This window comes from Papilio xuthus, unplaced genomic scaffold (genome assembly GCF_000836235.2).
Source record: "Papilio xuthus unplaced genomic scaffold, Pxut_1.1 DF826933.1, whole genome shotgun sequence".
Taxonomy (NCBI): domain Eukaryota; kingdom Metazoa; phylum Arthropoda; class Insecta; order Lepidoptera; family Papilionidae; genus Papilio; species Papilio xuthus.
This window is the reverse complement of record NW_013531716.1, coordinates 2,285,210-2,305,488: the sequence shown is the minus strand read 5'-3', so window position 1 is coordinate 2,305,488 and position 20,279 is coordinate 2,285,210. Positions and strand designations below refer to the sequence as shown.

At 36.3% G+C, this 20,279-nt stretch overlaps 3 protein-coding genes across 4 annotated transcripts; 2 read left to right on the top strand and 1 right to left on the bottom strand.

Annotated features, from left to right (window-relative positions):
• Positions 1–1,911: 1,911 nt before the first annotated feature.
• Positions 1,912–9,157, top strand: sr (zinc finger domain-containing protein striped). Its single transcript, XM_013318103.1, has 2 exons — positions 1,912–2,200; positions 5,297–9,157. Exons 1-2 carry the CDS (start codon positions 1,996–1,998, stop codon positions 6,247–6,249), a joined length of 1,158 nt encoding a protein of 385 aa, XP_013173557.1. The 5' UTR covers positions 1,912–1,995; the 3' UTR covers positions 6,250–9,157.
• A 2,990-nt stretch (positions 9,158–12,147) lies between these two features.
• Positions 12,148–16,174, bottom strand: LOC106122230 (protein TAPT1 homolog). Of its 2 annotated transcripts, none has more exons than XM_013318138.1 (10): positions 15,942–16,174; positions 15,593–15,860; positions 15,042–15,355; positions 14,813–14,910; positions 14,292–14,530; positions 13,899–14,087; positions 13,427–13,576; positions 13,013–13,127; positions 12,743–12,886; positions 12,148–12,513 (listed from the first exon to the last, which is right to left on the bottom strand). In XM_013318138.1, the coding sequence occupies exons 1-10, from the start codon at positions 16,054–16,056 to the stop codon at positions 12,310–12,312; spliced, it is 1,836 nt and encodes a 611-aa protein (XP_013173592.1). In that variant the 5' UTR covers positions 16,057–16,174; the 3' UTR covers positions 12,148–12,309. The 2 variants fall into 2 exon arrangements, with proteins under 2 accessions (XP_013173592.1, XP_013173593.1); XM_013318139.1 differs by having other exon boundaries at positions 15,593–15,857.
• Positions 16,175–16,478: 304 nt separating this feature from the next.
• LOC106121909 (8-oxo-dGDP phosphatase NUDT18) lies at positions 16,479–17,790 on the top strand. The gene has a single exon (XM_013317742.1). The coding sequence runs from the start codon at positions 16,659–16,661 to the stop codon at positions 17,658–17,660; it is 1,002 nt and encodes a 333-aa protein (XP_013173196.1). The 5' UTR covers positions 16,479–16,658; the 3' UTR covers positions 17,661–17,790.
• The last annotated feature ends 2,489 nt before the right edge of the window (positions 17,791–20,279 follow it).

The window sequence follows — 20,279 nt, the reverse complement described above, 5'->3', positions numbered from 1 at the left end:
TTTACGCGCTCGTCAGCTGACGGCCGGGAATAGTCCTGACGCCGCGGCCGAGCTATGCGCCCGCGCACCCGCCACCGCCCGCGCCCGCGCACACGCAAATAGCGCGCTATAATTAGATGTCGGTGAAATCGTGGGTTTGTTATTTTTCTTTATCGTGTCCGTTATGCGATAATTGGGTTAGCCGCTGCCGACTGCATGTGGGCCCGTGGCGCCGTAGTGTCTCGCGCGGCGCATGTCCTGGCGCCTGCTCTCGTCCTTCCTTCGCACTTCGCTCCCACTTTTGTTATGACGCACTTTATTTTAATAGTTCGTTATCTGCCAAACTATTTTTGTATGCGTCACGTGTGCCGCATAAACGGATTCTACTAATAGTCTTTTGTGTTATATTAAAACTCATAACAAAATGTGAAACGGAGTTACAAACTATCAATCAAGCGTTTCGAAGTCGATTTCTTATCGTTCGGACAATATGACTTTTTGACATCTTTATTAGTGGCTGGATATGCCAATACCCAGCCTGTAAGCTATCGGTGGAGAAATCATGAAAGAAAACCAACTTAATTTTGTAATTGTATAAAGGGAGTGAATAGATGGACGAAGGAAGTTGAGCGAGGCAATGCGACGCCGACCTCATAATACACTTAGATATGTTGCGCCAGAGGGAGATTGAATTTAAATCTTATAAAATAAAATCAATCTTTCCTCATTGGTTTATTTATTATATGAAAATGAAAACATCAAAACGATATTTTAGCAATCATCTTTGGTGGTAATGATGTTAATTTTTAAGAGCCGCTTCGCATTAGTGTAAAACACTGAACACTTAGGTTTGGTTGGTTTTAAAGTATCCGAAGCAATATAATTCAACAATCAAAGACGAGCGAAGCGAATCCGTTTACCTAATTGAGAAGTTTCGCATTTGCTCGATTAGTTTATTTACTTTGAACTCAAGAAAAAAAAAGAAAAAAAAATATTATTTATATTAGCGGTCAAGGTTACTTTGTCAGAGAAGAATTTAAAAAAACTGTGGCCTAATAAGTCCGCATGCATAAGCTGCCATCCCATAAATGAACAGTCAACATAGGTCCAGCCGTTCCGAAGATTTCCCGGACCAAACGCCGCTTTGCGGACTAACTTTAAACTTAATTAACCTCTTGTAAAAAGTTGCAAACAAGAAAAAAATTATTTTTTTTGAATAATATAAAATAAGCACACCATGTTCGGTGTGGTTTGACACACCAAAAAAATCCATTATTTTTAATAGGGTAATTTTAAAAGGGTTAGTGATGGAAATCACAGTTCCATCAGTAGTAGTTCCATACTACTGATGGAACTGTGATTCGATACAAACTAAAATCATTTTTGTCTATAACTCATTTGTATAAAATATTAACGAATCCTTTGTCCTTTGGGTTTTTGGAGGTGTAAATTAAAAAAAATATATATTTTTATAATTTTATGACAAATAAAATTTACATCAACTTTCGAGTTAAGTACTACGGTAAAAAAACACGCACACAAAATAAAAAATAAAAAGCGGCACTGTGACAACGCCGTAGCAGCTTAGCTACATCAAACAATAACTTCAGTAGAGTATTGAAACTGTAAAGGCGTTCAAAACAAACAGAAACACCTGGCCGTCACAGAGCAGTGAGAAACGAAACGCGCCCGAGCGCTTGGCGCGGAGGCTCGCGGCGAGACGGGCGTGCGGCGGTGAACGGGCCCGCGGGGGGCGAGGGTGGCGGGTGGCGCAGGGCGGCGGGGGCGGTGGGCGGGCCGGGTGGTGACGTCACGCGGGGGGCCGCCGCCGTGCGATTGGCCGGTCTGCGCGCGCCGATACCGAATATGGGACCGCGGCTTCATTGATAAAACGGGCGCGCGGCACGCGCGGCGCCAGTCCCCGTCGCGCCGGCCGCACGCTCGGCCGTTTCCACACTGGCGCTGTTCGTAATCCCGCTGGGCCCGTGGGCCGAGGAGCAGGTGGTGCCGGACGGCATGGGCACGGATGCGGAGCCACCGGCCGGGCCGCACCTGCTGTCGCTGGCGGACATGGGCGCGCTCGGCTTCGACTGCGCGCTCAAGCCAGCGCCTGCGCTACCCGCCGGCGCCGGCGGCGCGCCCGCAGATCTCAACACGCCCGTCTCTACCTCCGATCTGCCGGCCTTCTTCCCCAGCCTGCTGGAGCCACCACCCATATCAGGTGCGCTGCTCGCCTAATGTTGATGAGCCGTGGTGCAGTGGTCTCGTGCAGTGTACCGTCGCGCAGTATCTCGCGGATCGCGTCGTCGCCCGTGTGTTTTCAGTGATTGCCATTGCCATTCATGTTCAGTTAACTAGTGACGTAACGAAATCCAAGATTCGGTAAATATATCTTTGTTTTCAAACAAGACAAAATATAAATATAAACATACTAAAGAAAGTTGACGTTGGCTGGCTAAACCGCCGGAACTAACAATATTGTGTAGTAATTTAATTCAAAGCCTTCTTTCTTTCCTAAAAAAATACATATTTTTGAAAAAATTGATTGTCTATTTACATATAAGTTGATAAGATCATTCAAATTAAATAGGCAATCATGTTTTTACTGACCGTGACCTTCATGCAGTAGGATAATGCAACAGTACAATGAAAACATACGAACGTTAAACTTTATACGCGGCGGCTATATACGCTATTTAATTTCAATTAATTTGTAAAAGAAAATATCGAGTGATAAAATATTTTATTTATTTATTAAGACAGGTCAACAGCATACATATAAAAATAGCAGAAAAACAAAAATCACACAAACATTTTACATATGTATGCCAATAACAGGCATGCACAAATTTCGTTAGACACATTTTTATTTATACAATTTTATACACTTTCTTTTTTATAATTTGGATAGTATATTTTTAAATATAATATGGATAGCTAATTAAAACAGCTGTTATATAGAAAAAAAGATATACCAGGAATATTAAGCCATATAAGACTTAAATGAAAAAATGCTTTGTTTATAAAAAAAATATAGTTATAAATATTAAGGCTTTAAAGGGTTAAGGCGATGACAAAATAAACATCATCATTTCATTCAAAGTCTCTCTAGCGTTAGTTTTATTAGTTATTACTTTTTATTACTTGAATTATTCTTTGACGTTACCAACTAACCATCAAATCATATACAAAAAAACATGTCAATTACAAAAGCACAAGAAAATTTAAATTAAGAACGAAAAAAACAAGATAATAGTTGGATGAAATTAGGAGATAGTATTGTAAATAAATAAACAACGTAGTAAACACTTGTCTTTATAATTTAATTACAGTTAATATAAACATGACAAAAATATTTATTATTTTTCCCTAAACAAAGTCTCTTCCCTTTTTGCACTAAGGTCATTGATCTCATTTTCAAGAGAGTAAACACATCGCATACTTCATTTACCCTAAAAATAATAGATACTGACATTTCAATAGCTTTTGTATAAAAGGATATAAATTCATGCAATTTGATAATAGTAGAGTGATAAGTAAGTTACACTTGGTTACATATTACAAAATAAAATGCTAAGTCATTATAGGTAGCCTACTATATCTATATGTACTAAACATCGTGAACCATTATAAACATGATTAAAATAAACCTCGATAGCCTAGTAATAAAGTTTAATAGTTAGTGAGGGTGGACGGCATAAGTTGATATACATAGATATGATAACTCACTAGCACACCCCTGTTAAACTTACTAATAAATACGAATATTTAAATGGATAGATTGATGTTAGTTTAAAGTTATCTCTAGAACAGCTCGATGGATCTCGATAAAATTTGACATAGATGTAGAACATAGTCTGAAAAACACATAGGCTACAAATTAACTTTTTTTTTAATTCCCCGCGAAGGGAATTCCGGGTGATAGTTTGTTTGAGATAAGTGAATTAAGGTTCGTATCGTACTGGAGCTATCTTGTCATTACTTTCATGTTATCTTATGTGCCTATGTAAGTTTTACATATTTTGTGACAGAATAAAACAGCTGGACTTGTAGCGCTATACCGCAAATCCAGTGCAATGACACTTATATTATATTAACACATATTGTTGTCTTTGTTTAAAAAATTTTTTTTAAACAAAATGAAAGAGATGTCAATATTTATCAATACAAATGTGACGGCGATCGAAAACTACTGTTAAGCCCATCGTTTTATTTATAACGAGCAATATATCGGTGATGTTCAGAGCGTATGCTAGCCACGGCACCTCGCAGTGATACTGGCTATCAGCTTCCGGACGCACTTATCAACGTTTCCCGCGCCACGCGAACGAATGTACGCTAAAACTTCTACAACTACTAACAACACTATTAAACAAAACATAAATCATAGGTATACTTTAAACTTAAAAATACGTAGGTTAAAAAATTATAAGCCATCTAAAGTTCGTTTGCCCAAACTCTTATATAAATGAGTACAAAATCATGATACTAGCTACTAAGGTGATACAAATTAAAATAAAATTAAGAATACTAAGCTTTTCAAATGCAAAAGTTGGAATGGTTGCAAGAAAACTCTTAATAAGTTATTTTTTAATCTAAATAAACCTTCGATTGTTATCAGGACGTCACTGTTACACTAATCTTATAGGACAATGCCATGGGCCACGACAGCGTAGTAAATTATAATTTTTTTTTAACTTGTTACTACGTTTTCCGCATAGAGTCAGGCGATAATTAAACTCTCAGCCAGATTATGACATGCTACGTACAAATTAAAATGTTACAACAGGTTTGACAACAGGTTAGGCGACAGCTAATGTCTTATATTCAGGGCATAAGACCGATCGTGTACATCACGTACTACGCTGTATTAGTTTTGGTGGAGATAGTATCTGGTACTGCGACGCGAGCATCGAGCCTAATTAGCTCACGCCGGCCGTAAGACGAACAATGACTAATGAGAGACAATGTATGGCGAGGGCATGTCACCACAACGAACCAATCTTACGTCTTCATTTGCCCCTTTCTAATTAAGATTGATGAACAAGTTAAAAATCTGCATCAATATTGAGTGCACAAGTTGCTGTGCACCGAGCTCTGCGTCGACATCTTTATCATCAAAATCTCAGGCTCGCACAGGTGGTCACAGTACGACGCGAAAATTGCATTCAAATCGTTAGAGACGTTTTTGACACAAGTGCAGTATAATGTAATCGTGTAATAAGGATCAATAATTTTACAGGCCGTAACTTTGAAAGAGAAACTATTATTGTACGCACATTGGCACGTACTAATGTGGGATATTCGTTTGTTGCAGGATCTCTAGCGGGCGACGAGCTGTCGTTGGGGTGTTCCCCGCGGCGCCACAAGCACGAGGCGTCGCTATCGCCAGGTGCGCGGGCCGAGGACGCCAGCAACGCATCCAGCGCTAGCGCCAGTGCGTCACTGTACGGGCCGCCGACCGCCAAACGTGCGCCCTCGCCGCCGCTACAGTGGCTGCTGCCGCCCGGCCCTGGCCCCGGCCTCGACAAGTATTTCCAGCATGAGTACGAGGAGCGCGTCGACTTGTTGCCTCCCGAGTGCCAACCCGCGTACTGCGCACCGCAGCAACCCTGCGCGCCCCAGCACTGCGAGTACCGCCCGCCGCCCCCGCATCACACACAGCATCAACCGCACCAGCCGCACCCGTCGCACCAGCCACACCCGGCGCAGCAGCACTGGGAAGCGCAGGAGTACTCCGCGCCGCCGCAGCCTGCGCCCGGTCCCTCCGGCCTGCCCAAGCGCGAGCCCTACCCCAGCCCTGTTGGCGACCGACCCGTGCAGCTCGCAGAGTACAACCCCTCCACGAGCAAGGGCCACGAGATCCTCTCGCAGGTGTACCAGCAGAGTGCGCAGCCTCTGCGACTCGTGGCCGTTAAGCCGCGCAAGTACCCCAATCGGCCGAGCAAGACGCCCGTGCACGAGCGGCCGTACGCCTGTCCAGTGGACGGCTGCGACCGCCGCTTCTCGCGCTCAGATGAGCTCACACGGCACATTCGTATCCACACGGGCCAGAAGCCGTTCCAATGTCGCATATGTATGCGCTCCTTCAGCCGCTCCGATCACCTCACGACACACGTGCGCACACACACTGGCGAAAAGCCGTTCGCGTGCGATGTTTGTGGCCGCAAGTTCGCGCGCTCCGACGAAAAGAAGCGGCACGCTAAAGTGCACCTCAAGCAGCGGCTGAAGCGCGAGCGCGGCTCCGCGCCCCCGCACGAGCCGCTCTAGCGCACGCGCCACCCTGCGCTCGCGCCCCGCCGACACATTCCACTCGCGCCGCGCCTTCTCTCAGCGGCCACGGCACACGTTGAAGTTATCAAATAATTTCATCGCCTAGGTGTAAGCACTGTCTTAAATGAAGCTTTATTAAGTCTACATTTGTAAATTCACTGAAATTTATATGTAGGTAATATATCTTTTTATACACATTTGTAATTAATATGTTGGATATGATCGACCCGAAGTATTCGTTGAACTATCATCAGATTTAATCGATCTGGATCGGGAACAAGTGTAGACTGCTAGCGGTGCGGCCTAAAACTATGTATGAAACGCATCCGAGGTATTGTAGAATCGCCGCCGAGGATCCTCTGCGCGACGTCCGCACATATCTAGATTGCGCGGCGCGCACCTGACGAAGGAAAAAAACTTCTTTTATAAACTAAATTGTTTAAATTCGATGTGAGTGCATTATTATTAATTACTCTTAGAGAAGTGAAATGAACTGTGCCTACATATGAGTAGGGGAAATGTGAAGGGTGAGACGAGGCACACCGGCCGGGCGTGTACTTCAACCGCGAGGCGACTCTCGGTCGGTAAACTTTGTTTGACTTTGTTAATTATTTAAGTATTGTATTATATATTTATTAATCTTATATACTTGACTAAACTAACGTGAAATTGTGCCATTCGTTTAACTTAATACTGCGTGCCACGGCAGTTTGAATGATACTAAATGTAACACGACTGCTATTTAAGTGATAGGTGTAAAACCTGATGTTAATATAACGCTACGTATTTTGTTTTATAATATTTCTAGTCGAAAATGTGAACGAGTGAATGTCGACTATTGTTTTTTCTTCATATACTTTATTTTATTGTTTTATTTTTACATTTTATATTAATTTTCGACAGCCACTGTCAATCTTTACTCTTGCTCAATTGATTTGTTTAACAAAATTTGCTCAAATCTCTCTGACACGAACATTATTGCACTAACGCCTGTTTAGTATAATGCCTTGCTCTCTCTTTTATTTGTTCTAACACATTACTTCTCTTACTTCCTGCCAGTGGTATTTTGTGCTTGTATCCTCGTGCGTGTAGACTAATCTAGCTAAATTAATTAACGTGTAGGTATAAAATTATGATCTCTTAATCTTTATTAATAATTTGCGAGTATAGCCCTCGGAGTGATGGGCTTTTTATTTATAATACTCATAAGTACATGTAGTTACTTATAAGATTAATTTTGTATTTAGTTTAAAGTTACTGTGATTAAGTTACAACTCGTTGTCAAGTCACCGTTGCTTTCGCTCGGTTTGTACAATTACATCGAATTGTTACTCTAGCATTTTCACGATCAAAATCTGTCTACGATTGTTTATCAGTACAAAATTAAGCACAAATAGCCTAACTTAATACATGAAAACGTGACTCGTATTGTTAATATTATAATCGCCCTGCCTTATACCTATAAGGTAGGTTTGGTGCAATGTCTGTTTAAAATTTATATTTATTATATATTTAATTATGCGTTGCATTGTTCTGTTAATCGTTCAAACTATTTATCATGTGTAATTTAAGAACAAACGTTCCACCAGAAAAAAGTGTTAAGTACTTTTTTTAACAATGATATAAAAACAGACAGGGTGGTACTTTGAATGGCGATGGTCTTTATAAATTTAGGACATCTGACAATAATATTACTGACCCTCGCTCCGCCGGTTTTTACAATGAAACTGCAATTTTTTTTGCTGAAATCAACTATCAAATCGATAAATTACAAACGTAAAAGAACACTGAGACCAAAGCGAGTTTGATATCAAAATGACACGGATTTGGTTCGTATCGCCACATTATTTGTCAGGAAAGCTAATTTCGCGAAACCTTATGCCTAGGTGATTCTACATTCCGCTTATATCTGTTGACTTTAGATGTTACGCTTCGCTTTGGTTTCGGTTCGCTTTTACGACTGTTTACAGCGTTTACAAGTCCATGAGGTAGTTCCGTTTTAAATTCAAACCACTTTATGTTACACAGCATTGGAAAAACATCCTACATATGTCCACTAAGATCGCCTTGTTATTGTTTACAGATTGCATATCTCTACCTAAATTATTTCTAACGACTATTTCATATATAACTAGAGAAGCTGTTAAACTATTATACATTTTATAGATATATTTCACGCCCTCCACGATGCCAGAGCTCGTCAATTAGAATAAGCGCCAAAAGATAAACATTTGCGTACAACAAATATATGATATGGATACGACATGTAATGTACGCGTTTACAATGTTTTTACTATTTTAAAGGAGACAAAGTCTCTGTTAGACAATGCTAGCGTAGATAGATATATATATAATTAATGCATGATAGACAAACGAGTGACGATGGAAACTGAGAAGACTAAATTCTTGAATTGTTTACGTAAGCATCTCGTTGACGTTGTTGTATACGGTACGGCGACTGTGCGAAGTTCGGGTCGCTACAGCGCCGAACCTTGTTTGTGTTCGCTCTGTGGCGGTGCTACGCATTGTTACTACTTTTTACTTTCACGTTGATGTTCTAGCTCTTAGTCGATTTTCAAATTGAAACAAAAATATTTCAAGGTGTTCACCTGATAGTGAGTAAGTACGAATTTCTGTATGAGAGTTATTTAAGCGAGTGCGCATGCGCAGTCGTCCGTGCTGCGCTCTACTGAACGGTGTTGTTGATGTTTTAAACATATTGTAATTAGTTTTTAATAGGCTTTAAGTATATTGTTAAATCTCACTAATTTTTACTAAATTCTATTTAATATATTTGTAAATACACTCGGACTAAATTTGAATTTAATGTGTATATAAGAGAAAAAGAAATTTTTATTTAATATGAAATCACCTAAGGTGCGAAAATACAAATTGTTGAAAACTGAAATCATATTGTTTACATTTACTTTGATATATTCTTACCTATACTTCCCGTCCTATCCCTGTGTTCTTCAGAAATTTTATCAAATCTTTTGAATGATAAGTGACAAGCTTCTTGTGAAAATAATCATATTTTATCAGAAGCACCAAATGCAAAAAGCGAAGAATCATCCTGTAATTCGCAACAGTCAGTTTATATATCTTTAAATTCATGGTATGACTTGCAAAAGTTATCACAAATCGACAAAACGTCGTGTAGTTTTTTTATCATATAAAGTGATTAAGTTCGGTATATTTCTGTATGGTTACAACTAATTGTCCAGAGTGAGTGCTTATCAGCATATTGTTTGCTTTAATTCACTTTTCATACAATACAACAAGTCTGTTAACTCTTCACGCAAGTCTTCTACAAAAGTGCCACAGGATTCGAACTTAACATTCCGCTCGAAAGAACGTCGAGAAATCAATTAACAGAATATGGCTTGTAAATCTTTGAATATTAACGAATTAAGTTCAAGTACGATAATTGAAGAACTTTCCTACAATAGCATAACCGTGTTTGGACTTTTACTGAAATATTGTTATCTCGTCGTTTTCTATCCAACAGGAAAGGGATAGCACTATTGTTTTTGTTTTCAATAGTGTAATGTTAAGCTCATATCACAATAAAGCTCGATATTTAAATAAAAGGTCAACACGACATACGACGGCTTTGTTTTTCTAATCTTGCATAATCAATAAGAAAATCAAAGTGCTAAGCTATGTAAATGTAATGCAAACAAGTTCTTATGCGAGCAAAAAATATCGTACTACATGTATAGTAGCGACATCTATATTTCATTTTTGTAACCAAATTAGTAAGTATTGATGTAACAAAAAACAAAGCTATGTTGGAGGCATTTTGTTCATAGATGGCACTATCAAATAATTTTTAGGTTATAAAATACACAAATAATATTCTTCACAATAACAATTATTAAAATAAATGTTGCTTGATTTACGTTGTACTTTGTTGATTGACTACATGACTCTTGATAAAGTAGTGTGATTCATACTTTATTAATTAAAATCATATACAAATAAAACACAAAGTAATTTTTGTCTTTATTACGTAAATATTTTTTTTTACTTCAAACATAAAAAAAATTTAGGAACATAAAAAATCAATTTAGAATTACTGTAAATATAAATAAGAAATAAGTTAAATCTATTGTCTTTTATAATAAATAATATTTTAACTCGTTTTCCAGCAGAAACAATTTCGTTTACTTAAATTATACAATTTTATACGCTAATACAAAACCAATATATTATATTTTAATGTACATAACCAATGACCTTAGTACCACTGTCTTCATAAATCAAAGCCCAAAAAACTTTAAATATTGTCTTAAAATATAACATGTGCGTTAAAAATAATTAAACATGTTGTTTTCTAAAAGTTTCATTAACATTTATCCTTTATTCAGTTAGCAGTTCGAATAATGGCCGGTTTACATTATTCCAGTCCAGCGCTGATTTCGATCACTGGACTGGAATAATGTGAACCGGGCTATAATCAGTCTAATGATATTTAATTTCAAACCCGACAATTACCAGTCTTTACAAATAAGCTAGAAGATATTAACTGCATGCTAAAAGCCCATATTATGAAATACTATACCAACTATTTTTTTTTTTTATTATATTTACGTCGATTAAGTAAAAGAGGATTTAACCATGAACTATTATATATCTATATATTTATTATGTAACATTATATATGTCCATGCTTATGCCACCAAACTGCTATACTTACCGTGAGTTTCTAAGAACAAAATCTCCGTTTAAAATGTATTGCTATCTCTGTTTTTTTTTATGGTAATGACAGAGATGACGATATATTTTATACATAGATTTTGATGTCAGAAAAAAACGGTTAAACAGATATAAAGTTTATGTAACTTTTTCAACAATTAAAAAACACACACACAAATAATAATATAAAAATATAACACAAATCGATATAAAATTTATAGACCCATTTATTATAAAATCTTCAAACAGATCGCGTTTGTGAGTTTCGACTGTCGAGACACTTTTACACAAAGACAACTCACATTGTCTTTGGAAAAACAGAGACAATGTTGTCACCATGACACTCGAAAAACACAATTAAGATGTATTCAATACTACTAGAAGTAGCCGTTGCCCGCGGTTCTGTCCGCGCGAAATTAAAAAAAAAACAAAATTACGTTCAACATCTATGTTAAATTTCAACGAAATCTGTTAACGCGTTATGGAAATACCTTCGCAACATTCATCCATGCATCCAAATTTTCATATTTATAATATTAGAGTAGGATTATAGAAAGTAGGATTGTCAACACGACTAGAAATGAAAATCCTTTCAGAGACAAAAACAAGACACTCCAATTAATATTATCTAAAATGATAGCAATATAAATAAATTAGTACTCAACCATTAAGTTGGCACGTCTCGTACTAGTTTACGCTTGAGCCAGACGTGCCAACTCGAAAACTTATCATGTTTTTGTACACTATTTCGGCGGCTGAAAGCAACGGATATAGAGTTTTCTGTATGTAACTTGGAATGTATTTTCACTATTCTAGACACAATATTCCAATAAACATTCGTCAACTTTTTAGCAAACAATTTGTACGAGTATTTTATAATTGTCGCCCGATTGACTCGTTTGTATATATTGAAGACTGGGATGTCATAAAATTTGACTTAGTCAAAGTGTTCATACACTTTAATAAAGTTTGTATCAATAAAAAGGGAAACGTCAAAATATTAATCAGAATCGTGGAGTGTGGGGTGTGAGTGTGGGGTGTGGGGTGTGCGGGGCGTGCAGGGTATATGGTGTGTACGGGGCGTTGTCGGGCGTGGCGCGGTTTGATGTGTTAATCAGAAACATATTGAGTGGACCGTGTGGTGCTTGTGAAGCGTGCGAACGTGTGGGGTGTGTGTGATGCGTGTGGGGCGTGGGGCGTGTGGGGTGTGTGTGGGGCGTGGGGCGTGTGGGGTGTGTGGTACGTGTTGGGAATGTGGTATGTATGGGACCTGGTGAGATTGAGTGTCAGTGTTAGGTGTGTGGAATCTGTTGGGCTAGTGGGGTACGTGGGGCGTGTGGGATATGGCAACTTTAGGTGTCAGTGAGAGGCGTGTGGAGCATGTGGGGCGTGTGGGGAGTGTGGGGAGTGTGGGGCGTGGGCGTCGTCATCGGGCGTGGCGAGGTTGGGCTCGGACTCGGCGCGGCGCTTGAGGCCGTCTGCGTCGGGAGAGAGCGGCCGCTCCGGCGCAGTGGGTTCACCCGAGGCTGCCTTTATGTCAGGCGCACTGCGGCTTACGTCCGCCTGCATATTAACAAAATCAATTATAATCTTACTAATATTATAAATGCGAATATTTGGATGGATGGATAGATGTTTGTTTCAAGGTATATGTAGATTATATATGTAGGTATATGTTAATTATTAATTCCGCGCGAACAGACTCGCAGGCAATCGGTAGTGTATGTATGTTATCATCGCACGGGACTCTGTCCACTCGATTTATTCTTAAATGAAATATGTATAACATTACCAGTTCTGTATCGAGGAAGTCTCCCGATTCCTGTTTCACTTGGGGGTTCATTTTGTCGTTTAAATAACACACGCCGTTTAAATCAATGGCACTGTTTGAGAATATGGCTGCCGCGCCTGCAGACGCATCCACTAGGGGCTCGCTCTAAAACATTTATAAAAAATGTCCACATCAATCTCCACTACTCGGAAGAAACATATTTAAAAAAAACATTGTATGGCATTATTTTTTTTTTAACTTAATCTATAATTATAAAATATAAATACTAACAATAACCACATCCTCTGGAATCTGGAATTTCAGTTGCACTGGTTTCCTTGCGAGGGGCACTTCACACTCTGCGGGCTTACTAAATGATATTTCTTTCGTAACTTCTTTCGGTTCTCTGAAAAACATAATAACTTCAATTTAATCCCTAAAAAAACTTATAATTAGTTACTTTCGCAATATTATAAATATTGATTCTAAAACAAATCACAAACTTGACAACTAATTTGCAATCTTTCGTTCTTTATTTCAGATGCGTTTTCGAGCCTTCCTTTACAATATTTTCTATTAAAAATATAGAAGGACAAGTAGATGCAGCAGGGTAGGGAAAGAAAAGAAAAAAATCCTTTCCTGTGCATACCATCCTGTCTATTAGTGACATGTTATGACATGACATCTGTCAAAATTGAAGGTTACCTTTTGGGTGTTGTGTGAAAGCTGTCATTTTTGTCCATTTGATGTTGTGATATAAGAGCACAGGCCTTGCCCAGTATCACTATTGAAATCAAAACCCTCACCGTTATCAAGCATAAGTAAGCCAAAATTATAAGGAACATTGCTGCAAATCTGAAAAGATAAACAAAAACATATAGTTGTCTTTGTTTTTCCTAAGAGAATGAAAGGGATAGCAATATGTAAAATTGTCATGACTTTTATTTTTTCCTACATAAAAACTTTGCATTGAAAAAGTTCAGTGCCACTAAAAAGTCAGTGAAGGCAAAGGTATTTTTTGATCCATTATTTATCATCAAATTATAAAAATAAACATATGACCATAGGTTTCTATGTTGTGAAACTTGTTTTGACAACACTCTCATTTAAAAAAAACAGACGATATGTGTCCATAAGTGTCATGTCTGTGGAATTTTAAAGTTAAACAAATACGAACCCATCAATTTTGACAGCATGGACTAGAACTCTTGTAATCACAACTCCAAGTGGTAGAGGAATAAAACCCATTCTCCGAGCCACCAGATCTGAATGATCACTAAATGCATACTTCTGCCTTGTCTGTGCAACGTCGTAGGCCAAACTCACTGTGTATTCTCTGTATACACCATACGGTATTTCATTAAACCTGGAAAAATTAAATAAAAGTAACAAAGATAAATTAAAAAGAATTAAAAACTGTGTAACACTATCTTCTTATACCCTAGTAATTTGTTCTCATTTATTTATCATAAATTACACAATAAAATCAATAAAAAAAATCCACAGTCAATGCACACAGATACAAAAACATGATTAAACCATAAACAAGTAGAAATAAAAAAATATATACCTAGTGATAAATGCATGTTTAACCCAGTCAATTATAACTTCAAATGTCAACACAAGAACACAATCAGGAGCGAGTATCCAAAAACGATCTTCTCTCCATAAATACTCTTTCATAGTTTGCAGCACAACTATAAAGAGCAGGACAGAGAGATGCAGCCTCTCTCTCACATCACTGCATGACACTTGAAATAAGTTGTTCTTGTCGAATTTCTTGAAAACACTCCCTTTTAACTCTACAAACTGTAATATATTAAATACAACACAAATCAAACACAAAAACATAACACATAAAATTCTATTACATTTGAAACTTTTTACTTCTCCAAATTGTCTGTGGGCAGTGTCTATCATTTAGCTATTTTATTGAAATCAGGTGACAAGCTTTATACCAGTTTCATCTAGTGTAGATTTGCCATTATGGTTCTTATAGATGTCAGATATGACAAGACTTAAAAAAAATCCCAACAACACCCGAGGGTTGGTTACAAGTTACGTCTGAAGTGATAATATTCATTTACTTACATTATTTGACATCATTATCATAAGGAGGCTTTTGTTATTAGAGTTGAAAGCAACATTTAATGTGGTAGCTTGGAACAACACTAGTAGACTGTGGAGGACTGTTGAATATTGTTAAGAAAAATATGAAAAGAATTTATAATAATAATAATATAAAGCATAAAAAATATGTATGTTTTTGATTAATTTAATATTATCATTTTTCATTCATGTTTAAAAAATAAAAGGATACACACATAAGTCATTGCAAATATAAAATGTGGAATAACACCAAGGTGTTCTCTTCTCCGGTCCCGAGGTTCAGTGGCCGTCCAGAACAAAGCATCAATAATGTCCTGACCAAATGCTGAGAATAAACGATCCCCAACTTCCAACATGTTGTAAAATATATATAACTTCATAACACTCTGGCTTTTAACTAAGTGGTACATCATGTTTGTGTCAATATAACACATTAATATGCTACATATTAATAATATAAAACCTTTAAGCACATCACAAGTTTCTGCCGGTTTTAATATACTTTCGTGTTGATGTGAATTAAACCTAAAAATTAATGTCAATTATTACAATTTTACAGTTGTATGTTAGTTATATTTAGGGCAATTTTCTATTTCTTTACCAAGATATCTTGTTTCAAATCAGAATCTAAATAATGTCATAAATAGTAGCATTGACAAACATGTAAAATATTAAATGATGAATATAATTTTGTTACACTCTCCTTTGGTTTAAGTGTATACATGAGTCCTTGTTTATGAATATTAACATTATTATACTCACCGAAAACATCTTCTAAATAATCTTTGAAAAAAAGACCAAAATGCCATTATAAACCGTAGTGGTAAAAATGTATAAACAAACAGCAGCGAATCGGCGCATTGGAAAAAACCGTATGCCATGAACTTCTCCAACTCCTGTGGAATTTTGATAAATGAGTAAACTTTCTCTCTTCTTGCTGAAAACCTTTCCTCATCGTGCTCCAAAAGATATCCTCGAGTCAATTCAACGTGCAAAAATGCAAATAATGATGATGATTTCTCAGACACTTCTGGAAAAATTACAATATTGTATGTATTAAGTCGATTATTATACTTGAATGAGGCAATCGTGTCGTAAATAAAATGCACACCTTTTTGTTTTGTTTCTTTTGCAAACTTTGAATCTATATCTCCAGAACTATGAACATTTGTTTTGAACCGTAACCTTTTCGTTTGTTCTTGTAGTTCTTCATTTTTTATTACCATGTTTAGAATTAAAATGAACTAAAAAATCATGACATATATTAAACAACTATAAAAGTTTAAGTCAGAATTTTATTAGTAAATATTCTGTAAACTGAAAAGCGAATAATCATGAGCTTGAGTCAAGTGTATAAATATATGTGACAGTTGTTTGTCAATGTCAAAAACGTTTCAATTTTTTATTACATTCAAACAGTTGATATGATAAAAGTTTAAAATATTTTAGGAAACTGAACTACGCTAACTACAGCTATAGTGAATAACTATTTATTTTCAGTTTTTATTTTTTGCAGAATTTAAACGATTCGTCAGTAAAATATTTAAAAGATATAAGCAGAATCTTTAAAAGTGTGTCAACTGGTCAATTTCCCAATTGTCACTGTCAAATGAAATGTCAAATGGCAATTGTCACTCGCCAACGTTTCTTGAAACGTCTCAGTCGCGTCATGGTTGTTTATTTACCGAAATTCAAACACTGTTCGAAAATCTAATTTAAATTCATTGAACATTATAAAATATGTTGTGTAAGAAAAACAAGACACTGTGAATATATTTATTGAAGATTTTATTTTAGGAGTTATCAAAATTACGGAATCTAGGTAACTATGTCGCGACAGGTCGATTCCAACATTGCACTTTTGTTAGATGGTTTAGGCCTCGAGGGTGAAGAAAATGACTTTTGTGATTTTACAATAGCAGATCAAAACTCAGTTGCAGAAGCTCAAGGTATTACTCCAACTACTCCATCAAATTTTAAACCCGTGTTAGGCAAAAACGTAACTTACGTTGTCGCATGTGTAATTCTTAACGAACACAATGACTTACTTATGATGCAAGAAGCTAAGGAAAGTTGCGCTGGAAAATGGTATCTTCCCGCTGGTCGTATGGAAAAGGGTGAAACAATTGTCCAGGCAGCATGTAGAGAAGTTTTGGAGGAAACAGGCTTAGAATGTGAACCTAAGACTTTGTTGACTGTAGAGACTGCCGGCGGCTCTTGGTTCAGATTTGTGTTAACCGCTGATGTTGTTGGTGGTGAACTTAAAACTCCTGCAAAAGCAGATAAAGAATCTTTGCAAGCCAAGTGGATATCCAATCTTCAAGAGATATCTTTAAGGTCCAATGACATACTGCATCTTATTGATAAAGCTAAATTGCAAAAACAAAGTAAACCTGGACAAACATGGCATCAAAACATTCTGCCAGCTTTAACACCACACTCCAAAAATCTAATGAGACTGATTATTGTAATAAAAAAAAGAAGTACAAATAGAATGCATGTATTGTTAAGTGAAAAAACTTCAATACATTTCCCAACTTGTGAAATTAACCCAGCCAAGAGTGTACATTCTACATTGAGGAGGTTCATGGTTGAAATGTTTGGTGCTGATGTAGGACAACACCGACCTTTGGGCCTGCTCAACCTGGAGGCCGATCCATCCGCTGATGGCTGCTGTATCTCTTTACTTGTGGTATTCAGGGCTCCTCTGGAAGAAGTACCTATCATTGGTAAATGTGCATGGCATGAAATACCCAGAGAATTTGAAAACAAATTTCTACCAATGATAACAACTAAAAATTCCACAATAGAACTACATGTTGTTCGTTGATTTTGATGTAATATTGTATTCATGACAATATTTGTGTATATTACTCTTATATAATCCCATTTAGCTCTCTTAATTTTTAAAAGTACCTTAACATTATTAACAATCATTTAATCATCCACTATGTATGTATTTTAGTAATGAAAAACCATCCACATTGTATAAGCTTTTAAAATTAAAATTCCATGTAATATTTCAAGCTTTTACGAATATCAAAATATGTAGTATTAAAATTAATTTTTTCATTGATTTACGAAGCAAAATAATAACCTGATTTTAAATATATTTTATCTATCTTGACATAGTATATAATTGCTGTAGGTGCTATTTTATAAAATAACTATCTTTATAGTTAGCTGAAGAGTACATACCCAAGCCTTGGGTAACACAATAGTTTTTTTTTAAACAATTTTACAGAACACAGAAATGATATTTACGACAGTAACAAAAGATTGGTTAAGTAAGTAATAGGCAATTTGGACGATAAAATGTCAACAAATGTTGTACATTTGTTGTTAAAAATTGTTTTTATCCTTGCTAAACTAACCATATAATGAATCTCTTCTAATTTGATCTTTAGTTATTCAGTTTTAAGACATATATTAAAAATTATGCTGTTAAAACTTTTTTCTCAACAATAACATTTTAAATGCAATTTTAATATTTTATTGTAACAACAAAAAATATTAATATTGCTAATGATCATCACTTTCATTTAAACAAATATTTTTGATAATCGTCAATTTAATCAAAAATAGTTTTATAATTTGTTTTGACTCTGACGTTTTGTTTTTCATTGAAACTTTATTTGTTTTATGTTAGTCTCCATTTTGACTTGTTTTTCCAAAAGCTAAACAATGTGCCTTATAAACTATAAAGGTCAATAAATTTAGATCAACTAATTTACGACATAAAATGTCTGAAGAAAATGTACCTCTAATTTTAATCATATAATTTCTTCTCTCTAATGGCTTTAATTATATTATTTTTACACTTTTTTTTTAAATTATTTTTATTTTGTTGTTTTTATTCATCGTCAGTCATATTATACCAGTTTCTTATAATGAAATGCGTTTTATTGTATAACCTGTATGTGCAACTGCTAAAAACATATTGTTATAATTTTTTTAACAAATATGCAGGAGTGCAGAATGGCAATATCCTATTGTACGAGTGCTTCGAAAGTAAAACCACAGAAATGAAGACTGACAGAGATCGAGAAACTAATCAATCTTATTTCGTATATAACACGAACAGTTGAACGCCACTTCCTCCGCGCAGAATTAAAAAGAAATCTGATAATATTCAGCCTACATCACCCGAAGAGAGCGTTGTTTCCAAAGGTCAAAGAATATTAAAATCGGTTTAGCAGTTTCGGAGCTTATTTAATGCAAACAATGTTTTGATTGAGAGATGGGAATTAATTACCAAATAATTTTCCTTTATAACTGTGGTGTCTATTCATAGTTAGTTATTATTAAACAGTCATCTCATGAATTCTAAAAACTTAAGAAAGAAAAAAACAAACCGAGCTACGCGCCAAGTCATAATGAGCTCATTCGGCGAAGGACTGACAAAAATAACTATGATTATCCGCAAATATGTTAGGCGATGCGCTACAGTCCGCTCTCTTATTATGTGCTCAAATACAAAAAAGGACTTGACAGACAGACGGACGGGCAACAAAATGATTCTATAAGGCTTCCTTTTTTCCCTTTCGAGGTACAGAACCCTAAAATGTATCTAAATGTTAGGATACCAAGAAATTTATTAGTATAAAAGGTTCGTCAATGCCCGCCTTTCACTGTGAGTGGAAATGCGGGGCAGAAATAAGTTTCCAAGTGTATATGATTTTCACTTTCGTTTTGAACGTACGAGCAAACGGGTAACAAAGTTGAACTCGTTTTCGAGAACATATAAACCTCTCGTACTGCTTTCAACCGTGTTACTGTTATGTGTAAATTTTTACATGAAAAAAATTGTTAAAAAGACTTGGCTACAAGCCAGCCTTCTCAAATGTTATACTGCTGTTTTATTTCAATACATTTTTACTCTCGTTAAATATTATTAATTATTAAGAAACTTACAACACTTGCAATTATAACAATTACTAAATTAACTTATGAAAGTTTGCCGCGCAGCCGGCGTCTAGTAGTAGGTAAAGGTATTTGATATCTCAAACAGGTATAGGTGATTCATACCGTACTGGGCCTTCGCATTCCATTCGTTTTAAATAAGTAAAGTTTTGCAGATATCTACGTTAATCTAGTATCAGTACTGAGCATAATAAACCTTGATTTTTAAATACACTTACCACTACCTTCTAACATGCAGATGAGTTGATAATTTTGATTCGAGCAAACTGTAAATAAACATAATAAAATATGCCGGAGGCCAAATTTTCGTCTTCCACTTCCCATCCTTTTCCCATAAGGAAAAGGTGGATTTGGTTGAGGAGATGCATAGGAAGTTGGAATATCTTGTTTCTTCTGTCCCCCCTTCTCTGTTGATTTAAGGTAGGCAACGCATCTGCAAATGCAGATGTCTGACTCACTTCGTTATTTTCACGAATGCAACTAGCCGCTAGCTCGTTTGCTACATTTTACTATAAAAAAAGTTACA

Excerpts from the sequence above, each read along its gene's own strand:
- sr (XM_013318103.1), top strand. The coding sequence starts at position 1,996 with ATGGGCACGGATGCGGAGCCACCGGCCGGGCCGCACCTGCTGTCGCTG. Across the intron at positions 2,201-5,296 it reads GGAGCCACCACCCATATCAG|GATCTCTAGCGGGCGACGAG; the intron begins GTGCGCTGCTCG and ends CGTTTGTTGCAG.
- LOC106122230 (XM_013318138.1), bottom strand. The coding sequence starts at position 16,056 with ATGGTAATAAAAAATGAAGAACTACAAGAACAAACGAAAAGGTTACGG. Across the intron at positions 15,356-15,592 it reads TTATTTAGAAGATGTTTTCG|GTTTAATTCACATCAACACG; the intron begins GTGAGTATAATA and ends ATTAATTTTTAG. Across the intron at positions 12,887-13,012 it reads TTCCAGAGGATGTGGTTATT|AGCGAGCCCCTAGTGGATGC; the intron begins GTTAGTATTTAT and ends TAAATGTTTTAG.
- LOC106121909 (XM_013317742.1), top strand. The coding sequence starts at position 16,659 with ATGTCGCGACAGGTCGATTCCAACATTGCACTTTTGTTAGATGGTTTA.